Source organism: Xenopus laevis, chromosome 2L (assembly GCF_017654675.1).
Source record: "Xenopus laevis strain J_2021 chromosome 2L, Xenopus_laevis_v10.1, whole genome shotgun sequence".
Lineage (NCBI taxonomy): Eukaryota > Metazoa > Chordata > Amphibia > Anura > Pipidae > Xenopus > Xenopus laevis.
Genome location: NC_054373.1, coordinates 182,532,154 through 182,552,669, shown reverse-complemented (window position 1 = coordinate 182,552,669; position 20,516 = coordinate 182,532,154). Strand labels below are relative to the sequence as shown.

Sequence of the window (20,516 nt, the reverse complement as noted above, 5' to 3'; positions counted from 1 at the left end):
ACACCTGGTGGTCTGATATCCATTTCCCAACTTCAAGAATCCCATGCCATTCCCAAGGCTAACTTTTTCCACTAAAACCAACCCTCTCATTTTTATGATTCTCAATCTCCACCTCAGGCACTGCGGGAAGGCTCAGTGTAGGAATTTTGCTACCATAATCCTTACAGATTAAAAAATACAATTTTGTTGATTTACTCCTAGTGTAGACTCACCAGTCTCTCCTGCTTACATGAAAGCATGGGACACTGACTTGGGCTCCTCCATTTTGTTAAAGACCTGGGAGAAAATTGGTCATCAATCCAGAAACTTTCCCTAAACATTGGGGTCAAAGAAACAGCATAGAAAGTAATATATGGACGGCACCTTACCCCAATTCGCAAACATGTGTTTGACCCCAATTTTCTACCGACTTGTTTTAAGAGTTGCTCTTAATAGGGGTGACAATCCTCAAGTATGGTAGCACTGCCCTATTGTTTTGGCCCTTTGTACAGAGGAATGGCTTCTCAGATTATAGTCTTACCTATTCAACCTACTACTGAATGAGCTTTACTATCTTTACCTTACCCAGGACTCGATTTAGGGCCACGTATCTTCCACATCTCTAGTCATACCTAACAACAACTGGTGATCTGAAGTGGACTTTCATTATACTAGTTCACCCTGACCAGTTTTACTATGATGGTTGTATCGTCTTTACTGTATATGTGATCAGAATTTTTGTTTTTTTTAATTTTTTCAAACTTATTTTGTGACAATTTATATTTACTTTGTGTGTGCAGGCTCTGTGCAGGTTTATTACCTCCTGCTATTTTATGTTTCTTTGCTGCAAGCAGCCCCTCTGTTTCCCCATCCCCCCAGGGGGTGTTAATGTATCCACCAGGGAGCCATCTTTTCTTTGTTCTCTGAGGACCGTGTGGGTTTTGGCCCAATTTCAGGCAGCAAAGGTAATTGGCTGATGGGCCAAGCTGTCCTGATAGCCAAGTATAGCCCCATCTGAGTGGCTCAGGGATTTGTCAATCATCCCTGGGAATGTGTCCCTGCTTTTGGGAAAACCTTTGAGCAGCCTCACCCAAGTTAGTTTATGCAGAGGAAGCAACCCAGTCAACAAGTTGTGCAAGGACTCCCTGGATCTCCAAAACCTGGATTAAACGAAACCATCGGAGGCAATTTGAAGTATCTTAAAATAGGGACGTAAGTGGTAGTTTTTGAATATTGTTCACCATTTCTTTACTGTGCTGTATACAGATGAAGCCACTTGGATTTGTGAGTTAAATGCGTCATGACTCAGAGTTAATTGAAGAAACTGTGTTATCTAAAGTTATCTTAACTCATTTAATGCATTTAACCTTTTCATTAGCATACCAAAGCACCATTGTTCACAATGGTGAATGCTTTAATTAGATGGGATGTTGTGTCACAGTTTTCTGTGTTAAATGAGATAAATGGGATATCTGTGTTTAGTTATTCTGTGTCAAACAGACAAACCAAAGTGGCTGCATCTGTATATATATATATATATATATATATATATATATATATATATATATAGATGCAATCAGAAGCACTCACGGTTGCAGTGATCAAAGTATCTCTTTTATTGGAGTGTCACAAACTACCCCACATCAACGCGTGTCGGTTCTCTCAGAACCGTCGTCAGGATGAGAGAACCGAACGCGTTGATGTGGGGTAGTTTGTGACACTCCAATAAAAGAGATACTTTGATCACTGCAACCGTGAGTGCTTCTGATTGCATCTATTTGTTCTCCTTTGAGGAGCACCCGGGACTTGATTCATTGAGGGTGAGTGCCGGTGAAGCATTTGATTATATATATATATATATATATATATATATATATATATATATATATATATATATATATATAAAATAAAAAGTGATGGCACTCACAGGATTTTAAGCAAAATACAGACAAAAGGTGTCAAAAAAAGAAAAAAGGTTTATTCATCCATTGTTTCGGTCCCACACAGGAACCTTTGTCAAGGAAACACAGTGCAGAGTGTGAGTTCAGCATAAATAGCCAAAGAGAGGCTACGTGATAATAGAGCCCGCCCACCTTGATGACATCAAAGTCATAGGGAACACACCTGTGAAGAAAAAATGGCCCTCTGGTTGGCTTCTCTATGTTTTATTCCTTGATTGGGCCAACTCCTATAGACCTGCCCAAACCCGTTGTGAGGACACGGGGTAGCATGTAAGTGGGGTAACAGGATACCCTGTCTCAGTATCTAATGCAGTAGAGGTGGAAAAGTGACCGTTAGGCACACATCAGACTAGAGCAACATGCACAAGAGCATCCGTCGTGTGTCGGGAGGCATTATAAAACAATTTTTGCCTAGTGACCAGCACAGCCTGTACATGCTAGTGTAATACACTAGTGGCGTGCCAAGAATAGGGTACCAATTACTATCCCGCATCTACTAGTGGAGGCAGCAGGTCACTGGGGAAAGTGCATTTGCCGTTTGTCTCGGCCCACATATCTGTGATCTGAATCAAGCAACATACTCTCAACTCCACAGCCTATATAAGGAGTGCTTAGGGCGACCATCACATACAGGAGTCACTTACATGTGTCCTAAACCTGTGGGTCAACTGAAATACTGGTGTGGATCAAAAAACATAAGCAAGGTGCGTTAAAAACAAGACAGCAAAGACTGGGTATTGCAAAACATTGGCAATTCACACAGAGTCAATCATAGTTTAGCAACTGTAGGAGTAGGATATCAAATTGTCCATGTAGTCATGCGCAATTATAATCCCACAGTAAAGGTGGCCAAACACGGGCCGATAAAAGCTGCAGACAGACCGAGGCGGCAGCTTATTGGCCCGTGTATGGGGGCTTCCCCGATCGAGATCTGGCCGAAAGTCGGCCAGATCTCGATCGGATGGGATTAAAAATCCCGTCGGATCGCGGCCGCATCTGTTCGTTGATGCGGTCCCGCGATCCGACCGCCCGTTTGCAAACGCTAGGATCAGATCGTTGGGCCTTAGGGCCCACGATCGGATCAGCCCGATATTGCCCACCTCAAGGTGGGCATATCGGAGGGAGATCCGCTCGTTTGGCGACATCGCGATTACCGATGCGTTCTCTCAGTGTAGTTCCAGTTACCACCACTCTTTTCGTACAGGAGGGGAAGGAATATAGGTTATTTAATTGCACCTAAGCCAAATTTTAAAACAGACGTTTACCATTCAGTAAAATCCAATGGTACGTTCCCCTGCAGAAATTGCGGACACTATAGTGGCATCATCCCAGGAGATGTAGTGATGCATCCATCACTGGGTACTAAGCATAAGATAAAGGATTGCTATACTTGTGATGCCTCGAATGTAATATACTGCATTAAATGCCCGTGTGGGATGGCCTATATAGGCGAAACCACAAGATCGATCAAAATACGTCTTAACGAATATAAATCAGTAATCAGAAATTACAAAGCAGCAACTACGATGCCGATAGCTACAGCCGAACATAAAAAAGGTGGTGAGATTAAAGAGAAAAAAGAGAAAAACGAAATACTTTTAGCAAGACACTTTATTTCGCATGGCCATCGGGTGGCACAATTGCGTTGATTGGAAATGGTGCTTAATAAATAAGGACAAGACATCAGCAAATTATTACATCAGAGAGAATGTTACTGGATTTGGCTGTTGCAGTCCAGGCAGCCTAAGGGACTAAATGAGGAGTACAATTTGGCTTGTTTCTTATAAGTTATAAAAAGTTTTTTATAAGTAAACTTTTTTCTCTTTTCTCTACAGATAATATGCCTCAATATAGGACAGGGACAGATTTTTTACGCCCTTGTCCATCATCGTGTAGGGTAAGATCTGCTAATTGTATTTTATTTTTGATTTGTGCATTTTCTTTTTTATATTGGATACTAGGTTTTTTGTACATTGTATATTTATTTTTTTACAACAAGGGTGCAGATTTATCAAGGGTCGAATTTCGAGGGTTAAAAAATCCTCAAATTCGACCCTCAAAGTATAATCCTTCCAATTTGAAGGATTTTAGCGCTAATGCTTCGATCGAACGGTCAAATAAAAATCGTTTGATCGAACGATTCAAACGATTTTAAGCGATGGATTGAAGGATTTTTATTCGATTAAAAAAAAACTTAGAAAAGTGCTGGGGAAGGTCCCCATAGGCTAACATTGCACCTCGGTAGGTTTAAAGTGGCGAAGTATGAATGTAATGTACAATATTTTACCAATCAATATAGTGATCACTTTATACAAGGTAGAACTTTGTTTTTTATTTTCTTTTTCTTTTTATGTTTATATGTTAATGTTTTAACATGTATGAGAATATCCAGAACGATCTTTGCTTGTAATACAGAATTGTGGCAATGTTTACATATAATGTATTGACTAATACCTAACTCCCCAATCTACACATGTGATATCACAAGCATGGAATGTTTTATTTTTATTTTATTTTCTGGAAAATTTTATTCTTAATAAAAAATTTAAGTCGAAGTATTTTTTAAAGAGACAGTACTTCGATTATCGAATGGTCGAATAGTTGAACGATTTTTACTTCAAATCGTTCGAATCATTTGAGCCGATCGAATTTGACCAATTCGATGGTCGAAGTACCCCAAAAAAACGTTGAAATTTGAATTTTTTTCCATTCAAATTATTCACTCGAGCTTAGTAAATCTGCCCCTAGGTGTCTTCATGGGGTTTTTTTTGATATCTCTTCAACAATTAAATTTTTTCGGAAATTTTTCAGACTTTTTCTTACCACTTAATTGTATTTAACCTTGTTAAATTTGCACCAATCATTGTAAGGGTATGGCTTTATATTTCTGTATTCACTAATCACTGCATGCTTGACAAAGGGGCGTGTCCCTGAAACATTGCATCTACCGCATTAAACGTGCAAGGTGTTCCTTGCTTGCAGCAGTCTGTGTGCCTCTGGATTGCTTTGCCTGAACTTTATAAATGACCCCACTGATTCCACTACAGAGGACTGCTGTAGGAGGGTGGTACAATAAGTGCAGGGGTTCTGCACTACCTTAGGAAACCAAAATAAACCTTTTTTTTTTAAAAAAAACCACAAATGCCATATAATTTATTTTAAGATCAGAATATAAAAAGCAGAAGCAAAAAAAAAGAATGTTGACCGATGCAGTGTTGGACTGGGTTACCAGGGGCCCACCAGAAAACCTTAGGCTGAGGGCCCACTTTCCAAACTATTATACCTCCTCTCCTCTCTCAACCTCTTTATTCTCCTAGTCTCTTATCTCTACATACTATTCTTCCCATAAAGAAATAGTAAATGATGATAAAATAGGCCAAATGATTAGACGCAAGAGGCCCACTGACACCTGGGCCCACGGGAGTTTTCCTGGTATCCCAATGGGCCAGTCTGACACTGGACCGATGCACTAATAATTTTTCCCAATTTCTTGTTACTCCACCCTTTACACCACTTTATTGGAGTATTGAAGAACCCTCTTCGCAGTTTAATATTTGTAGACATAGATATCTATTTCCACTTACATTTATTGCTTTTGGCAATGAATTAACAGGGACAATATTGTGTATATTGACAATATAATATACAACAGTGCTGTTCAACTGGTGGGCACCCCACATGAAAGTCTTCCTGTTGTGATTGTTTACCTTGTGTAAGATTTAAAAGGTATCAGTACTGAGATTAACTAACCCCTTTATTGTTTATACATGTGACACCTCTATTGTACACACTGCTAAGGTCCTGTACTGTTCACACATCAGACCCAGACTGAACATGCCCACATTGTTCACCTGTTCACAAATCATTATGTCACTGTATGTAGCACAGTATAACTGGTCCTGATTGGCGTTCCTGTTTCATGCACTATTCTTCCTTCCCTGAGTGTGTTGTTCCCTGAGTGTGTGTTATACTCTGCCTGCCCTATGCTCCCCTTGTGTCCCATACTCTGCCTTCCCCTATGCTCTCCTGATGTGCCACACTCTGCCTGCCCTATGCTCCTTGTGTGTGCCATATTTTACCTTCCCTTTTCTTCCCGTGTGTCCCATACTTTGCCTTCTCTATGCTCCCTGTGTTCCATACTCTGCCTGCCCTATGCTCCGTGTGTGTTCCATACTCTGCCTGCCCTATACTCACTGTGTGTGCCAAACTCTGCCTGCCCTATACTCACTGTGTGTGCCATACTCTGCCTGCCCTAGCCTTCCTGTGAGACGTGACCATGGTAGGGTTTGTTGTGGGGGTTTGTTAACATTTGGAAATTGTTGTTAGTCATCCCCTAAGTTGTTTAATCATGTGTTTGGGCACTGTATTATCCACAGGGGAGGAGGAGGCATAGGGATAAGGTTATATTTAATATGACTTGAGTGATGAGTGATATAACTGCAGTGAGCACCAACCATTTGGTTATTTGGTGTGACCATTTAAAATGTTATAGAAGATGGTTTGTAAATATGGTTGAAGTGCAGTAATATAAGATTTTTCTGAACGATCACATTATGTAAATGAAATCTAATTTTAGCTGAATGAGTTGCAAACTAATGGGGCCCTATACTTTTAAAAATGGGCGTTGGTTGGACAATGCCTCTCCCTTAAAAGCCGCATACTGGCGGGGGAGGATAGATCCTTTTCACTGAAACCAAGGTTCAACAGACACTGATTACACTGAATGCTACTATGCAGTAAGACTTTTTATACTATGGCCGAAAGGCAAACAAGTTAGGGACCGCCATGTGGGGTTTACCTTGACGTGGTATGGTGGCTTTTCAACTTTATGATCATAACTTTGTAACTAAAAACCCCTGTTTTGTAAACTTACTTTTGAGACAGGGGCCCAGGGAATGTGCATTAAAACTAGCACTTCCTTTATACTTAAATATACTATTACTTAGCCTTTAGAGTGCTTCCACACCCCTATTTTTATACATTGAGTTGCATTTAGCAATGAAGTGAATAGTCAAAGTGAAATCAATTGGGAAGAACTGCACTCTTCATACTTTGCTAAATGGGTCCTGGAATTCTCTGGTGCTTCTGCAGTCCCCGCATTTCAGACATGAGCTTCCACACCTGGATATGCATCTAAAGAAATAAGAATAAACAAAATCTATCCAGCCCCATGTGGAATACTTTGCTTAGCTAATTAATGAGCACATTTGCCAAGTCAGCCTTTTGATTTTTGCATGGCTGAATCCACTTCTATATAAACTCTTCTGAGCAGGTGCCATAATCCTCCCTGAAACAGAACCCAGAGATTTCACCCACATGGAGATTCAAGTTTATTGCCAACCTGTAAGTCCTTTGATTACCTAGAGATTCAAAGGTGAATGCACAGAAACATGAAGAATCAGGTAGATGAGTATGGATAGTAATGGATAGTTGGATAGAATGATATACAGAAACATAAACAAGAGATACAGTACAAGGTGACAGTTGGAAAGACAGATATAGAGAGAGAAAGCAACAGAAATCATAAACAGATAGGACAGGTATGCTTTACCTTGGATCATGTGTCTTAACATCAAATTACAGGAATTCCCTTTCAAGGAAAATACAGTAATTTCCGAGAATGTAAAATCAGGGTTATACTGTGGATGCGGTTAGATTTAAAATATTAAAGTAAAAAATAGGTTCTGAACTAGGAAAGAAGTAAGTGACTTTAATGTAGGTATGAGCATTAGAGGAGGATCTTGTTTATTTTATTGGGTAAAACTGGGACTTTAACATCGGAACCACCCAAAGTAAAATCGGCTTCTAGATAATACTCTTTGGTTACAGACTGTATTGATAGCAACCCTAGAGGCCTTATTACAGCAAATGGTGCATATACTAAAAGGTCATGTAAAAAGTTGACTCCTAGATACACTTCCTTTGCATTTGCCATATTTAAGAGAGGCTAGGAGTGTTGTACTTTATGATGTACTGTATCTATATAAACACCTCTAACTCTGGTATCTTGTTATTTTCTCTAAATTTTAAGAAGCTCCCTTGTCCTTAATTAAATATTTGTCTTGGACTTTTTTTTGCAGAAGGTCCATTTTCTTACCAGCTTCAGTCTACTTCCTGTCCATCCATGTTGAAGCTCAGTAGAGAAGACCATGACCATCTCAATGTCTAATCAGACTGCTGTCACTGAGTTTATCCTCCTCGGTTTTCCAGGTCTACAGCCGAATTTCTTTCTTCCAGTCTCAATTACAATGTTTTTTGCCTACATTGTTTCACTGATTGCAAATAGCACAGTCATCATATTAATTATCCTGAGAGAACAACTCCACCACCCCATGTATATTATTATTGCTAACCTCGCTCTCTCTGACCTTCTCTTTGACACAATAACGTTACCTAAAATCATTGCCAAATATTGGTTTGGAGCAGGGTCTATATCATTCAACTGGTGCTTCTTCCAGCTCTTCTGTGTCCATTCCCTTGGAAGTCTTGACTCCTTCATCATTATGCTGATGGCTATTGATCGTTATGTTGCTATCTGCAAACCTCTCAGGTATCACTCCATTATCAACAATAGGCTGGTGATTCTTATCTGCTACTTTTGCTCGGTTTGTGCTGCGCTAATTGGATTAGCTCTTACTTTAATTGCTGGAATTCTTCCTTACTGTGGACCCAACCGTGTCAAGAACTGTTTCTGTGCCACACAATCTGTAATAGTTTTGGCATGTGTTGATGTTTCTTTGGAAAGAAAAAAAGGTTTTATAATTGGCATGTGTGTGCACCTCTTCCCATTGTCTTTTATTATTCTCTCATATATTCTCATAATCAGGGTTGTGCACTTATCAGCCAACAATGGAAACTGGCAGAAGGCATTTTATACCTGTACCACCCATTTAATTGTCATTGGATTGTACTTTATCCCCAGGTTGTTTGTATATAGTATCACTCAGATTCCTCTGATTCTTGATGCTGATATCAACGTCTTAATTTTGTGTCTCTACACATTTATCCCCCATATAGCCAGTCCCATTATTTTTTGTCTTGGAACCAAAGAAATTAGAAATATTTTGAGGCAAATGTTGAATAATATCTTCCACATTAAATCTGATCACATAACTAGAAGACTGCAGTGAAAAGGCATTTTACTAATATCATCCTACAGGGTCATTGTATATCTCCTTACTAGAGTTGTCTAGTCATTGTGTGCCTAGAAATTTAGCAACTTTTCACACCTATAATTCAACCTGCACATAGGAAATGTAGGGTGTATTATAACCATGCCACACAACCAATGGTTTACCAGTATACAGGTAGATAGAGGTGCGGGTGGGCAGCTGTTTAACCTATTTATACAATAACTGTGCACTGCCTTCAGAAAGCATCAAAGTAAAATATTCTCCAACTGCACTTCAGTTTCAGTGTTTCAGTTTCCTTCTATTGTCACCTTCTCCTTGGAATTTAACCCCTGTCATTTAGTTCTTAATATAGAAAGAGCCGAATACTTTACAATTAACTCTTAGCACGAGGAGAACATTCATACTTTGAGAAAATCTACAACATTTCTGATTTGGACCCCTGTAACCCAGTAGATTCTACTGTTGGCTTGGCTGCTCCCCTCCAGGGGCGGTTGGATTTGCAGCAAAATAAACATTATTATTATTATTTGTAAAACAATGGTACATTTTATATTACACATAAATAATCAATAATTTTACATCCAAGGGAAATAACCTCTGTACTCCTAAAAAACTGATAAATAGGGGGGGGAAATGTATAAAAATCTCCACTTTTACAGAATCAAGAAAATACTTCCATATTCCTCTTATATCATCAAAAGCAATAAAAACATTCTCAAAGTGGGTTGTGTGATCTATTTTGGTCAAACCTATAACAATTATGAATGTATATGCACCCCCAGTTGGACTTCACCAATTTGTCTCAAAAGTATTTTCTATGTTACAGAAGCATGTACAAGGGATGGTGATTTTACTAGGAGATTTCAATCTAACAATGAATCCCAAAGTACATCACGAGGAATTTTAATTGATATTTGATATTTAATTGATAGGTGGAGATTTCGCTATCTTTTCATTTCTTATTGTATGTCCCAGATTGGCCTCCTGGCAAACGTCCATAGCACTGGAACTCACCTTGTATTATTCTACAGAAAAAAAATCTCTACTGATGAATCACTCTGTGCATTATAGATGATGATAATGGCTTATGAATGATGATGAATCTATAGATGATGATGATGAATCTATAGATTAATCACTCGTTCTACTTATTGACTAGTTTCCCTTCCTCTTATTATAAGAAAATTCATGGTCTACTACCTCCTCATTTGCATGAGCTATTAAAAAAATGCTTCAAGGCCATTTCAACTGATACATCCTGGTTTTGTTCCCGGTACACAGACTATGGATACCACTTTGAGGTTAAGTAACATTATAGAAGATGACAACATCAGTAAAACACCTTTGTTAGTCTTGTATATTATGTTAAACATACATAAAGCTTTTAAATTCCTATTCTAGCCTTATTTATTTTACATACCGTATATACTCAGCATCCAAAATGTGCTGAAAAAGTCTACCTCGGCTTATACTCGAGTCAGTGGGCAGTAGCTGAGATTGCAGTCACTTTTAATCATTCCTATACCAACAGTTCGCTTGGGGAGAGACTGCAATATCACACAGCGCCCTCTGTTGGTTATATGAAAGAATAACAGTGCACCCTCTGTTGGTTATATGAAAAAATAACAGTGACTGCAATATCACACAGCACCATCTGTTGGTTATCTGAAAGAATAACAGTGACTGCAATATCACACAGCACCCTCTGTTGGTTATATGAAAGAATAACAGTGCGCCCTCTGTTGGTTATATGAAAGAATAACAGTGACTGCAATATCACACAGCGCCATCTGTTGGTTATATGAAAGAATAACAGTGCGCCCTCTTTTGGTTATATGAAAGATTAACAGTGACTGCAATATCACACAGCGCCCTCTGTTGGTTATATGAAGGATTAACAGTGATGGCAATATCACACAGCGCCCTCTGTTGGTTATACGAAAGATTAACAGTGATGGCAATATCACACAGCACCCTCTGCACATGGTAGTGGGACAGTGGGACAATGCACACAGTAATCCGTTTGGCAATTCTCTGTCACCATCAACTTTGCAAAGAAGTCCGGTTGATCGCTGGGGGGGTCGCTTTGGCGGAATGTGTGCTGCTGGGAGACAGGGCTGTAGTTGTGTCTAGGCTTATACTCGAGTCAATACATTTTCCCAGTTTTCGTAGGTAATTGATTTGTGGTTGAATAATGTGTATGAGTATGTGTTAAAATTGTTGAGAGTGTTATTTGGGTAATTGGCCACCAGGTGTTGCTCAAGGGTAAAAAGGTGTAATTTATTCCCCCACCAGCAGGAGCCCAGAGTGCTAGAGGGTATAAAAGGAGGCCACACCCTAGAGTTGATGAGAAGGAAGCTCTGTCCTGAAGAAGATCTACAGCAGGAAGGAAAGAAAGGTAGAACCTAGCATAGCAGTTTGTAGTTAGCAGGCACTAGGTGTATGAGATAGGGAAGTTAGCACGGGTAGTTTCTTGCCCCACCTAGGAGTGTAGTGGAAATTAGTTTTCTGTGGACATCTTACAAGTCAGGGACCCAGAATATAGGGAAGACACAGGATAGGTTTAAGGAGGCCTGGGGCAAGAAGAAGGACTATTGGTGATCCTGGTCAGAATAGTAAAGGGGTGCTGGTCGAGCACTGGATTACTGAGACGGGAAGGCTTGGCGGTGTGGTAAAGGAGTGCTAATGTGCACCGGATTACCAAACCAAGCAGTGGAGGAGTCCGGAACAGCAAGAGTTAACCCTCTCTGAGACCTGGGATAGGCCCTAAGGAGACTGTGGTGGAAACTAAGGTCAGCTGTGGCAAGAAAGTTAATGTTGCATGAATGCTGCACGCGGGAATGTTTGAAAATTTTAAATAAACTAGTAATATTTTTATTTAAAATTATTCAGACTCGCAGTCTCTATTGTTCCTGTAAGGGGTTAACAGCTGGAGGTACACCCTACATACTGTTAGTGGAGCCCTAGGCTTTCTGGTACCTCAAAGACCTACAGGTTTTTGGGAGCTCAGTGGGCCCAGACAGGATTTGGGTTTTAAGTGAGTGGGCATATTAATTACCTGGAGGTCACATACTACCCAAGTGACGTGGCGCTTTCTAAAGTTTAGGGGTAACTCAGGGAGATCCAGTGAAGCGCCATCTGTGGGGTCAGAGGACCTGGGTGCATTCAGGCTGGTTTTGAGTTGTGCCTGTTGCAGAGGTAAAGCTAGAGTAAGCATCGTTGGATTAGCCTGGGAGTATTAGTATTTTTTATAGTCCCCTTTTTATTTTTGCCCACTTAGTACACCTAGTGGATGGAACTACCCCCCCAGTTTCGTCACAATATGTATATGGAGATTTGACACTATGTTATCTCAGACGGCTTCTTAAGCAATCCTGCACTGCTCTAATGTGTTTAAAATCAATGAGTAAAAATGATAAAGAGTTATTAAAAAAATTCATTCTGTCAGAGCAAAAATGAATCTTGGAAAAAAAATACTTTTGCAAGGCGAACATCTGAAAATTAGGTAAAGTAGGAAAGTTATTTGATTGCAATTAGTCATGTGCGAATAAATTTGGTAGGAATGAATTTGCGGCTAATTTCCACGTTTCGCTGCCAGCTTATGTTTTTGGGAAAATGCGCAGAAAAATCTGCAGCGGAAAAAAAATATTGATGGGCGTCAAAAATTATTCAGACGCCTAAAAATCTGGAACCAAACATATTTTTCCCAGATGCAGCTGATACCTCTAACTGTAAGTATTTAGATTTATGAACACAGGGAAAGTCCATGGATGGATAAATAAATAGATAGATTGATAAATATATTGACAGTATATTTTATGTATTTAAATACCTTTATTTACACCTGAATGATCCAATTAAAAAAAAAGTTATTCATAGGGAAAATAAAATTTGAATCAAATTGACATTTACATTTTTGTTTGATTTTTTTTCAAATTAATTTAACAATTATTATTATTATTGGGTGTTTTTTAAAATTTTACACAAATCTGCAATAATCCTAAATAGTGATAGGCAAATTTCTCTTAGCTGAAAAATTAGCGAATTTGCAAAACTCAAATTTTGTATATACATACAGTGCTTGCAATAGTATTCAGAACCTTTGACTTATTATTATAAATATAATAAAATACAATGACATTGATTTTATAGGGATATTGGCACCTCAAATTTGAAATAGCTCTCAGGTTCTCAGCTGGATTGAGATGAGGGCTTTAGCTGGGTTATTGTGGGACATTCACCTTTTAGTTCTTAAACCTCTGCAGTGTTAGTTCACTGTATTTTTAGGGTCAAGTTCTGACCAAAGAAGCCCAGTGCCTGCCAATGAAGAGCACCCCTATAGCTTGATGTTTCCATCATCATATCCTCTAAATCCTTGAAGATCTCTGTATAACACTGGTCTGCAAGAGAAGGTCGTACAAAAGAACAAAACTTCTAGAGCAGCCTGAAGATCCAACAAGGATTGTCAGTAAATGCTTTGTCCCATAAAGTAACCAAACCCCACTTAATAACATTAGACACAACCAATTTAATCTTGAGTGCTTTGAGGCATTTTCTCACTCCATTTATATTTGATTCCTTCAATATGTATATTTGCATTCACTATCATTAGTTTTTCTGGGATCTCTTTGCAGAAAAGAACTCTTTTCTACTTTATGTTGTTCCTATACCAATTTCAGAGCTCTATTTAGAAGATCCTCCCTATCACCATGTCTAATCAATCTGCCATCTCTGAGTTCATCCTCATTGGATTTCCAGGTCTCCAGCAGAAATTCCACATTCTGGTCTCCATTACAATGTTTCTTGTCTACTGTGTTTCGCTGTTGGCCAATAGCTCTGTTATCATATTGATCTTTCAGAAAGAGCAACTCCACCAACCAATGTACATTATAATAAGAAACCTTGCTCTCTCTGACCTTCTCTTTGACACAATAACATTACCGAAGATCATTGGCAAATACTGGTTCGGAGCAGGTTCTATATCCTTCTATGGTTGCATCTTCCAGCTCTTCTGTATCCATTCCCTTGGGAGTCTTGACTCCTTCATCATTATGCTGATGGCTATTGATCGTTATGTTGCTATCTGCAAACCTCTCAGGTATCACTCCATTATCAGCAATAGGCTGGTGACTCTCCTCTGCTACTTTCTCTGGTTCTTGGCTGCCCTGGTTGGATTGATTAGTGCAACCATAGCTGGACAACTGCCTTACTGTGGACCTAATCGTGTCAGGAACTGTTTCTGTGTCAACTCAGCAGTCACGGTGTTGGCGTGTGTAGATGTTACATTGGCAAGACGGACAGCCTTTATTATTGTTATGTGTGTGCTCCTCCTGCCACTGGCCTTTATAATACTCTCATATATTCACATTATCAGGGTTATACACTTACCAACTATCAATAAAAATTCATGGAAGGCATTTTACACCTGTACCACTCATTTAATGGTCATTGGCTTGTATTATATCCCCAGGGTGTTTGTATATAGTACAAGTCAGATCCCTTTGATTCTTGATGCTGATATCAATGTCTTACTCCTTTGTCTCTACACATTTGTTCCCCATTTAGCCAACCCCATTATATATTGTCTTAGAACCAAAGATATCAGAATTATTTTCGGACACATTTTCAAAAATACACTTACCATAAAATGTGTGAAAAGATCTACAATGCTGCAGTGAAAGTATAATGTATAGTTAATAATAATCATATTATTTTTCTTATAGGACTAAAGTGATACATCTCGTATCATGTTTTATAAGACTTAAAAGCAGGGGGCAAGAATATACCAAATATTTTGTGGGTTGACTTATTTTAAATTGAGTTTTTTGTACAAGACCATTCATTCCCCTTAATTTAAGAGGATACTGGTGAAATGTCTACAACATAATTCTTGCATATTCATTTGTTTTCCATTTGCACTTTAAGGGGTTATTTACATATAAACCAAACTCCCACGCCCGATTTATTAATAAAAAAACTCTATTTAATCGGATCGCTTATAAACTTGATAAAATTAAGAGAAAACCCTGAATCGCTAGAATGTTTTTGCCCAAAAACCCTGAAAAAGTCTCTTTTTGGGCTAAACCCAGCACAGACCATGACAACTTAAAATTGAGATAAGGTTTTTGTAGCATCTGGGTATAATAAATCTAGAAAAATTCTAGTTTTTTTTCCTCTAAAAAGTTTTCTAGTGAAAAAAACTAAATTTCTTTTAGAGATTTTAATAAATAACTCCCTGTATATTAAACAGATCTGGTTTGCATCCATGCATTTGTCTTCTGAGTTAATTCTATGGGGCACATGGTGAATTATCTCCTTTTTTACGCATCTCATTTTGGCAGGTGTATGCTCTTGTGCAATAGAAAGATTGATAACAGCTCCCTGACACCTGCATTGTTAAAACTGCTCCCATGCTCCCATGATCAACCTAGTGGTAGATATGACAACAGCACTCAATAGAAAAAAAAGTCATGACTCCTCCAGTTACATTGAGTAGGAGAAACAATAGTGTATCTGAAATCAGTTCCATTGTAAGATACTGACTCTTTTCAAAATATGGATTATTGGATCAAGAATAACATTTTAAATGGTAGAATTAATTTATTGCAATGTACACAGTGTAGTTTTAGTAATAAAAACTACACCATAAAAATCATGACAGAATCTCTTTAAGTACATCTTTTCAAGAGAAATGTGGCAAATCGTTTTCTGGTGTAAATTCTCTGTGAAAAATTTGCCAGTATATTTTTCCCATACAATAGTAGTTGGGAACATTCTCTAAAGCATTTTTGGCCGTGAAGAAATGACATATGTGGAAATTAGCCTTGATGTAGATAATGTAGATAATGAGATGAGATGTACAGTATATAATGAGATTGAAAAGTGGCTTCTCTATCTTTACAATGGTGGTTTGCCAGCCTGATCCTGGAGAAATTTCTCTGGGCAAAAATTCTTTCTTATGCTCTTAGTAAATATATTTATGACAGGACAGGGCAAACGGGGCCTGCTACGGATTTTTTAACCCAGACAGTTAACACACCGGCGCCACCAGCCCCCTCCCCATAGGCTTCGGTAGCAGTAGCTAATAGTACAATGGGGGTGCCCAGGGCAAAGTAGACGGCAGTGTTACAGAAGGTTTCTGATTTTGCTAAATGCTCTACTTATGTCTGCTTCGAAGGCCCCCTAGGGAAGGAAGAGGGAGAAAAAAGGAGGTACTGATTGATACCCCCTACCTTTAGTAACTGGTTATAGGCTTTTGTAATATTCGCCAGTGTGATAGGGGAAAAGTCCCCGCAGAGCTGCCCAGGATTATTCTGTTACCTAGATAGCATTTTTGAAGCTCACCGGGTGTTTGGGGGGAATGCCTGGTTAAAATATGCTGAGCAGTTCAGACAGAGAAAGGCGGTGCGCCCCTCAATCCAATGGGATAATAGGGATGTGGGACTCTGGCTTAAACTCATGTGCCCCAATAGGCCCAACAGCAATCCCTTCCCGGGAGGAGCTGGGGGAACGGGTAACTCCCCCCCCGGCAGGAGCCAAAAAGGGGTATTGTTTTAACTTTAACGAAAGAGTTTGCAAGTGGTCACCGAACTGTAGGTTCCAATACGAATGTTTGGGATGTGGTGGTCAACATCCAGTCACAAAGTGTTTCAAAAAGGGCAGAATCAGTAGTAGAACCTCAGACTTTGCTGGAAAAGGGGACATCGCCGGTTAGTGTGGCCACAATGCAACCTTTTCTAAAGCTATATAAAGACAGGCGGACGGCCGCACTTTTGGAGCGAGGCTTTTCAGAGGGATTCCGCATCCCTGCAAAAGGGGAAAACCCGCAGAATTTAAAATCAGCAGAATTTAAAATCAGCACATGCGTACCCCCAGGTGGTGAAGGAAGTGTAGCTGGGAAGAATAGCGGGCCATTTTGAGGACCCACCACTCGCCAATTTGATAATTTCCCCTTTAGGAGTGGTCCCAAAGAAATAAAAAGGAAAATTTTGACCGATTCACCATCTGTCGCATCCAAGGGGGGAATCAGTGAACGATGAAATCGATAAAGATCTTTGTTCGGTCACTTATACCTCTTTTGATAAGGCAATTGAGTTGGTAAGGGAAGCAGGACAGGGAGCGCTAATGGTGAAGACGGACATAGAGTCCGCTTTTCATTTATTACCGGTTCACCCCGAATCATTCCACCTATTATGTTGTTATTGGGATGGTCAAGTGTTTGTGGACAAATGCCTCCCTTCCATTTCCTACGCCTATTTTGAGGAGTTCAGCGCTTTTCTGGAATGGGTAGTATAGGAGGAGACTAGATCTCAGGCAGTCATCCATTACTTGGATGACTTCTAATTTGTAGGCCCAAAGGAATCCCCTCAGTGCGACTTCCTGTTGAGTACGATGGGAAGCATGGCCACGAGTTTTGGGGTTCCTTTAGCACCCGATAAGGCGGAAAGGCCGAGAACCACCATTGAATTCCTGGGCATAGAGATTGACACAGTAGAGATGGTATGTCGCCTGCCACAGGATAAGCTGACAGACCTAAGGCAGGAGGTGGAAAGGGCAAGGGTCAGAAAGAAGAGGCAACTCCAACAGGTCCAATCCCTGGTAGGCAAAGTAAATTTTGCCTGTAGAATGTCCATGGGGAAAGTATTTTCCAGGCGCCTAGCAATGGCAACGACGGGAGTGAAATACCCACATCATTTTGTTTGTTTGAGAAAGGCAGTAAAAGAAGATTTGGACGTATGGGATGTTTTCCTTGGGACATACAATGGCCAGTCATGCTGGCCAAAAGAGGCAGCAGCCAATAGTCAGTTAGATCTGTATACTGATGCGGCAGGTTCAGTAGGTTACAGGGCTTTCTTCAGAGGGTAATGTAGCGTGGGGTCTTGGCCAGACAGTTGGAGGCAGGATGGTTTGACCTTCCTTGAGCTTTTCCCCATAGTGGTGGCAGTAGTTCTGTGGGGGGGGGGGTTTTGCTAAAGAACAGGCAGGTAATTTTTTGGTTAGACAACATGGCTGTGGTTCAGGCAATCAATAACCTTACTGCTTCGTCTGAACCGGTCTTGTGGTTACTTTGATTTCTCGTGCTGAGTTGTTTGAAAAAAAATATGTGGGTCAGGGCCAGGCATGTGCCAGGTATTGAAAATAACATTGCGGACGCTCTTTCTCGTTTGCAATGGGAGGGGTTCAGGAATCTGGTGCCAGAGGCGGATCCAGCAGGAGAGGCCTATCCAGCTCGATTGTGGGCTCTGGGTTCGGGAACATGGCGCGGTTGGTGAAAGAATCTCTGGCCCCTGGTACGTGGTCAAACTATTGTGCTGCGTGGGATGAATGGGCTAGTTTTCAGTTTCAATTTGGTTCAAGAGATGGGTATGAAGGGGCCCATGCTATGCTTGCATGGAGAGAGAGCTTATGTGTACGAGGTTGCTCAGCAGCTGGGGTGTCCAGCAAACTGGCTGGAGTTTCTTTTGGCCTGAGAATGCGAGGAGAAAGAGATTGGACTAAACAGGGCTTCATAAAACAGGCAGTAAAAGGATTAAAAAGGAGCAGACACAGAAGAAGCCCATCACTTTTCAGAAACTACAGGATATATGCGACAAGTTAAGTGAAGTATGGGGGCTATGAAGTTGTGTTATTCAGAGTTGCATTTGTCCTGGCGTTCTTTGGGGCATTCCGGGTAGGGGAGCTTGTTTCAAGGAACAAAAGAGAGCAGGGGGGGCTCCTATTGGAGGATTGCAGAATATCTGGGAAAAAAATGTTATTAATGATAAGGAAGTTCAAAACTGACCCTTTGGGAAAAGGACAAGTGGTAAAGCTGGGGGAAGCAAAGGGTACACGGTGTTGCCCGATGGCCACTATTTGTACATCAGGATGGAACATATTTAACAAGGTTCCAATTCCAGGCGATCCTTAAAAAATGTGTCCAGAGCCTAGGTTGGGAAGGTGGGGTTTTTCAACCCCATTCCTTCCGGATAGGGGCGGCAACAGAGGCCGGGTTGCCAGTGGAAACCATTATGGGAATTGGGCGGTGGAGTTCAGGGAGATATAAACTTTATATCCGGCATCAGTATTAATGCATGTTTGTTGCTTTGGCCCCTTGTTTAGGTCCGGTGTTGATTTGGATTGCAGGCCATTCCTAGGTTCACTGGGTGTCGGTGAGGTAGCTGGGTTTTCATGGCTTAAGTTAGTAGGTTGTTGCCGTTGTTGTCCCGTTATGCTGACAGAGATGGGTTTCCACAAATTTTGGTTTTGCATGCTGGGGGAAATGATCTCAGTGTAGTTCCCATGAGATTACTAATCCGGGACATAAAATGTGATTGGTGGCGATTAATGCGGCACTTCCGAGGAATATTATTGGTCTGGTCGGAAATAGTAGACAGATCTACTTGTAGGTGTACAAAATTCGACGAGGCTATTAGCAAGGCCAGAGTAAAAATAAATAGAGAAGTGGGAAAGTTTGCAGTGCGAACAGGCGGATTGGCCTTGAGACATATGGCCCTAGAAACAAAGGATGAGGCTTTGTACAGGAGAGATGGAGTACATCTGGATGAGATTGTGTTAGATATCGTTAATATGTCCCTGCAGGATGGATTGGAAAGGGCCCTGGCAGTGTGGGGGAGCAAAGGATACTAAGGTGTCAGTACCCCTTTGCTGTGGCGGTGGTCCTGGGAAAACAGTGAGTTGAAAAATGGAGGAACTATGATGGGTTCCGGTGAGAAGGAGGAACAATGTATCAATGGCCAACTAGGGCTCGGGGTCCCCTGGTGGCAAATAATTAAAATACCATTGAGTCGGTGTAACACAGCTGATGGGTAAACAAAAGTCTGTGGGGTGCAGCGGTACAGAGGTACCATGCACAATGGTAATCCCAGGACCATCTGCCCAGGGGAATCAGGACAGTTCAGGAATAAGTTAAAAAATTTACGGAATTTATGAATGTTATAATGCAATTGTGTGATATAAACAGTTAATAACAGATTATTGACAGTTAAATGTTTTGAGCATAAAAAAATTAATAAAGATGCTGCAGCCATTATTATCCAACAAAGTCTGGTGTGTTTATTTGGAAGGGACAGGCTTTGGGGGGTAAGGGGCAGATAAGGTGGTAAGTGACTGGTAAGTATAAGGTTCCAGGTATTCCCTCCATTCCAGGCCTTTTAAAGTCATGAATTTACACCAATACAAAGGGAATGGTTTATCATTGCAAAGTTAATTGCCCAAAACTTGTTGTATTCTACTTTTAGTAAATTGGTGATGTTGAGGGGAAACTTCATTTTTGACAAAACATATTTTCACTTTCATCATTTAGTAAATATGCCCAAATATCTCTTCTTTCTATTTGCCTCTTTCTAACTTCTCCCCTTATCTATCTAACATCAATGGAATTTGCAGTCTACCCAACAATGATAAAAGACACCCCTCCCCAAACTTGGTTTTATTATAACCTTTT

At 40.3% G+C, this 20,516-nt stretch overlaps 2 protein-coding genes across 2 annotated transcripts; both read left to right on the top strand.

Annotated features, from left to right (window-relative positions):
- The first annotated feature begins 8,089 nt into the window (after positions 1-8,089).
- On the top strand, positions 8,090-9,070 carry XB5900543.S (olfactory receptor 6B1-like S homeolog). The gene is given in 1 exon segment (NM_001088267.1): positions 8,090-9,070. A coding segment is annotated over 1 exon segment (981 nt).
- A 4,703-nt stretch (positions 9,071-13,773) lies between these two features.
- Positions 13,774-14,751, top strand: LOC121399777 (olfactory receptor 1-like). The gene has a single exon (XM_041581345.1). It carries the CDS (start codon positions 13,783-13,785, stop codon positions 14,749-14,751), a length of 969 nt encoding a protein of 322 aa, XP_041437279.1. The 5' UTR covers positions 13,774-13,782.
- The last annotated feature ends 5,765 nt before the right edge of the window (positions 14,752-20,516 follow it).

Excerpts from the sequence above, each read along its gene's own strand:
- LOC121399777 (XM_041581345.1), top strand. The coding sequence starts at position 13,783 with ATGTCTAATCAATCTGCCATCTCTGAGTTCATCCTCATTGGATTTCCA.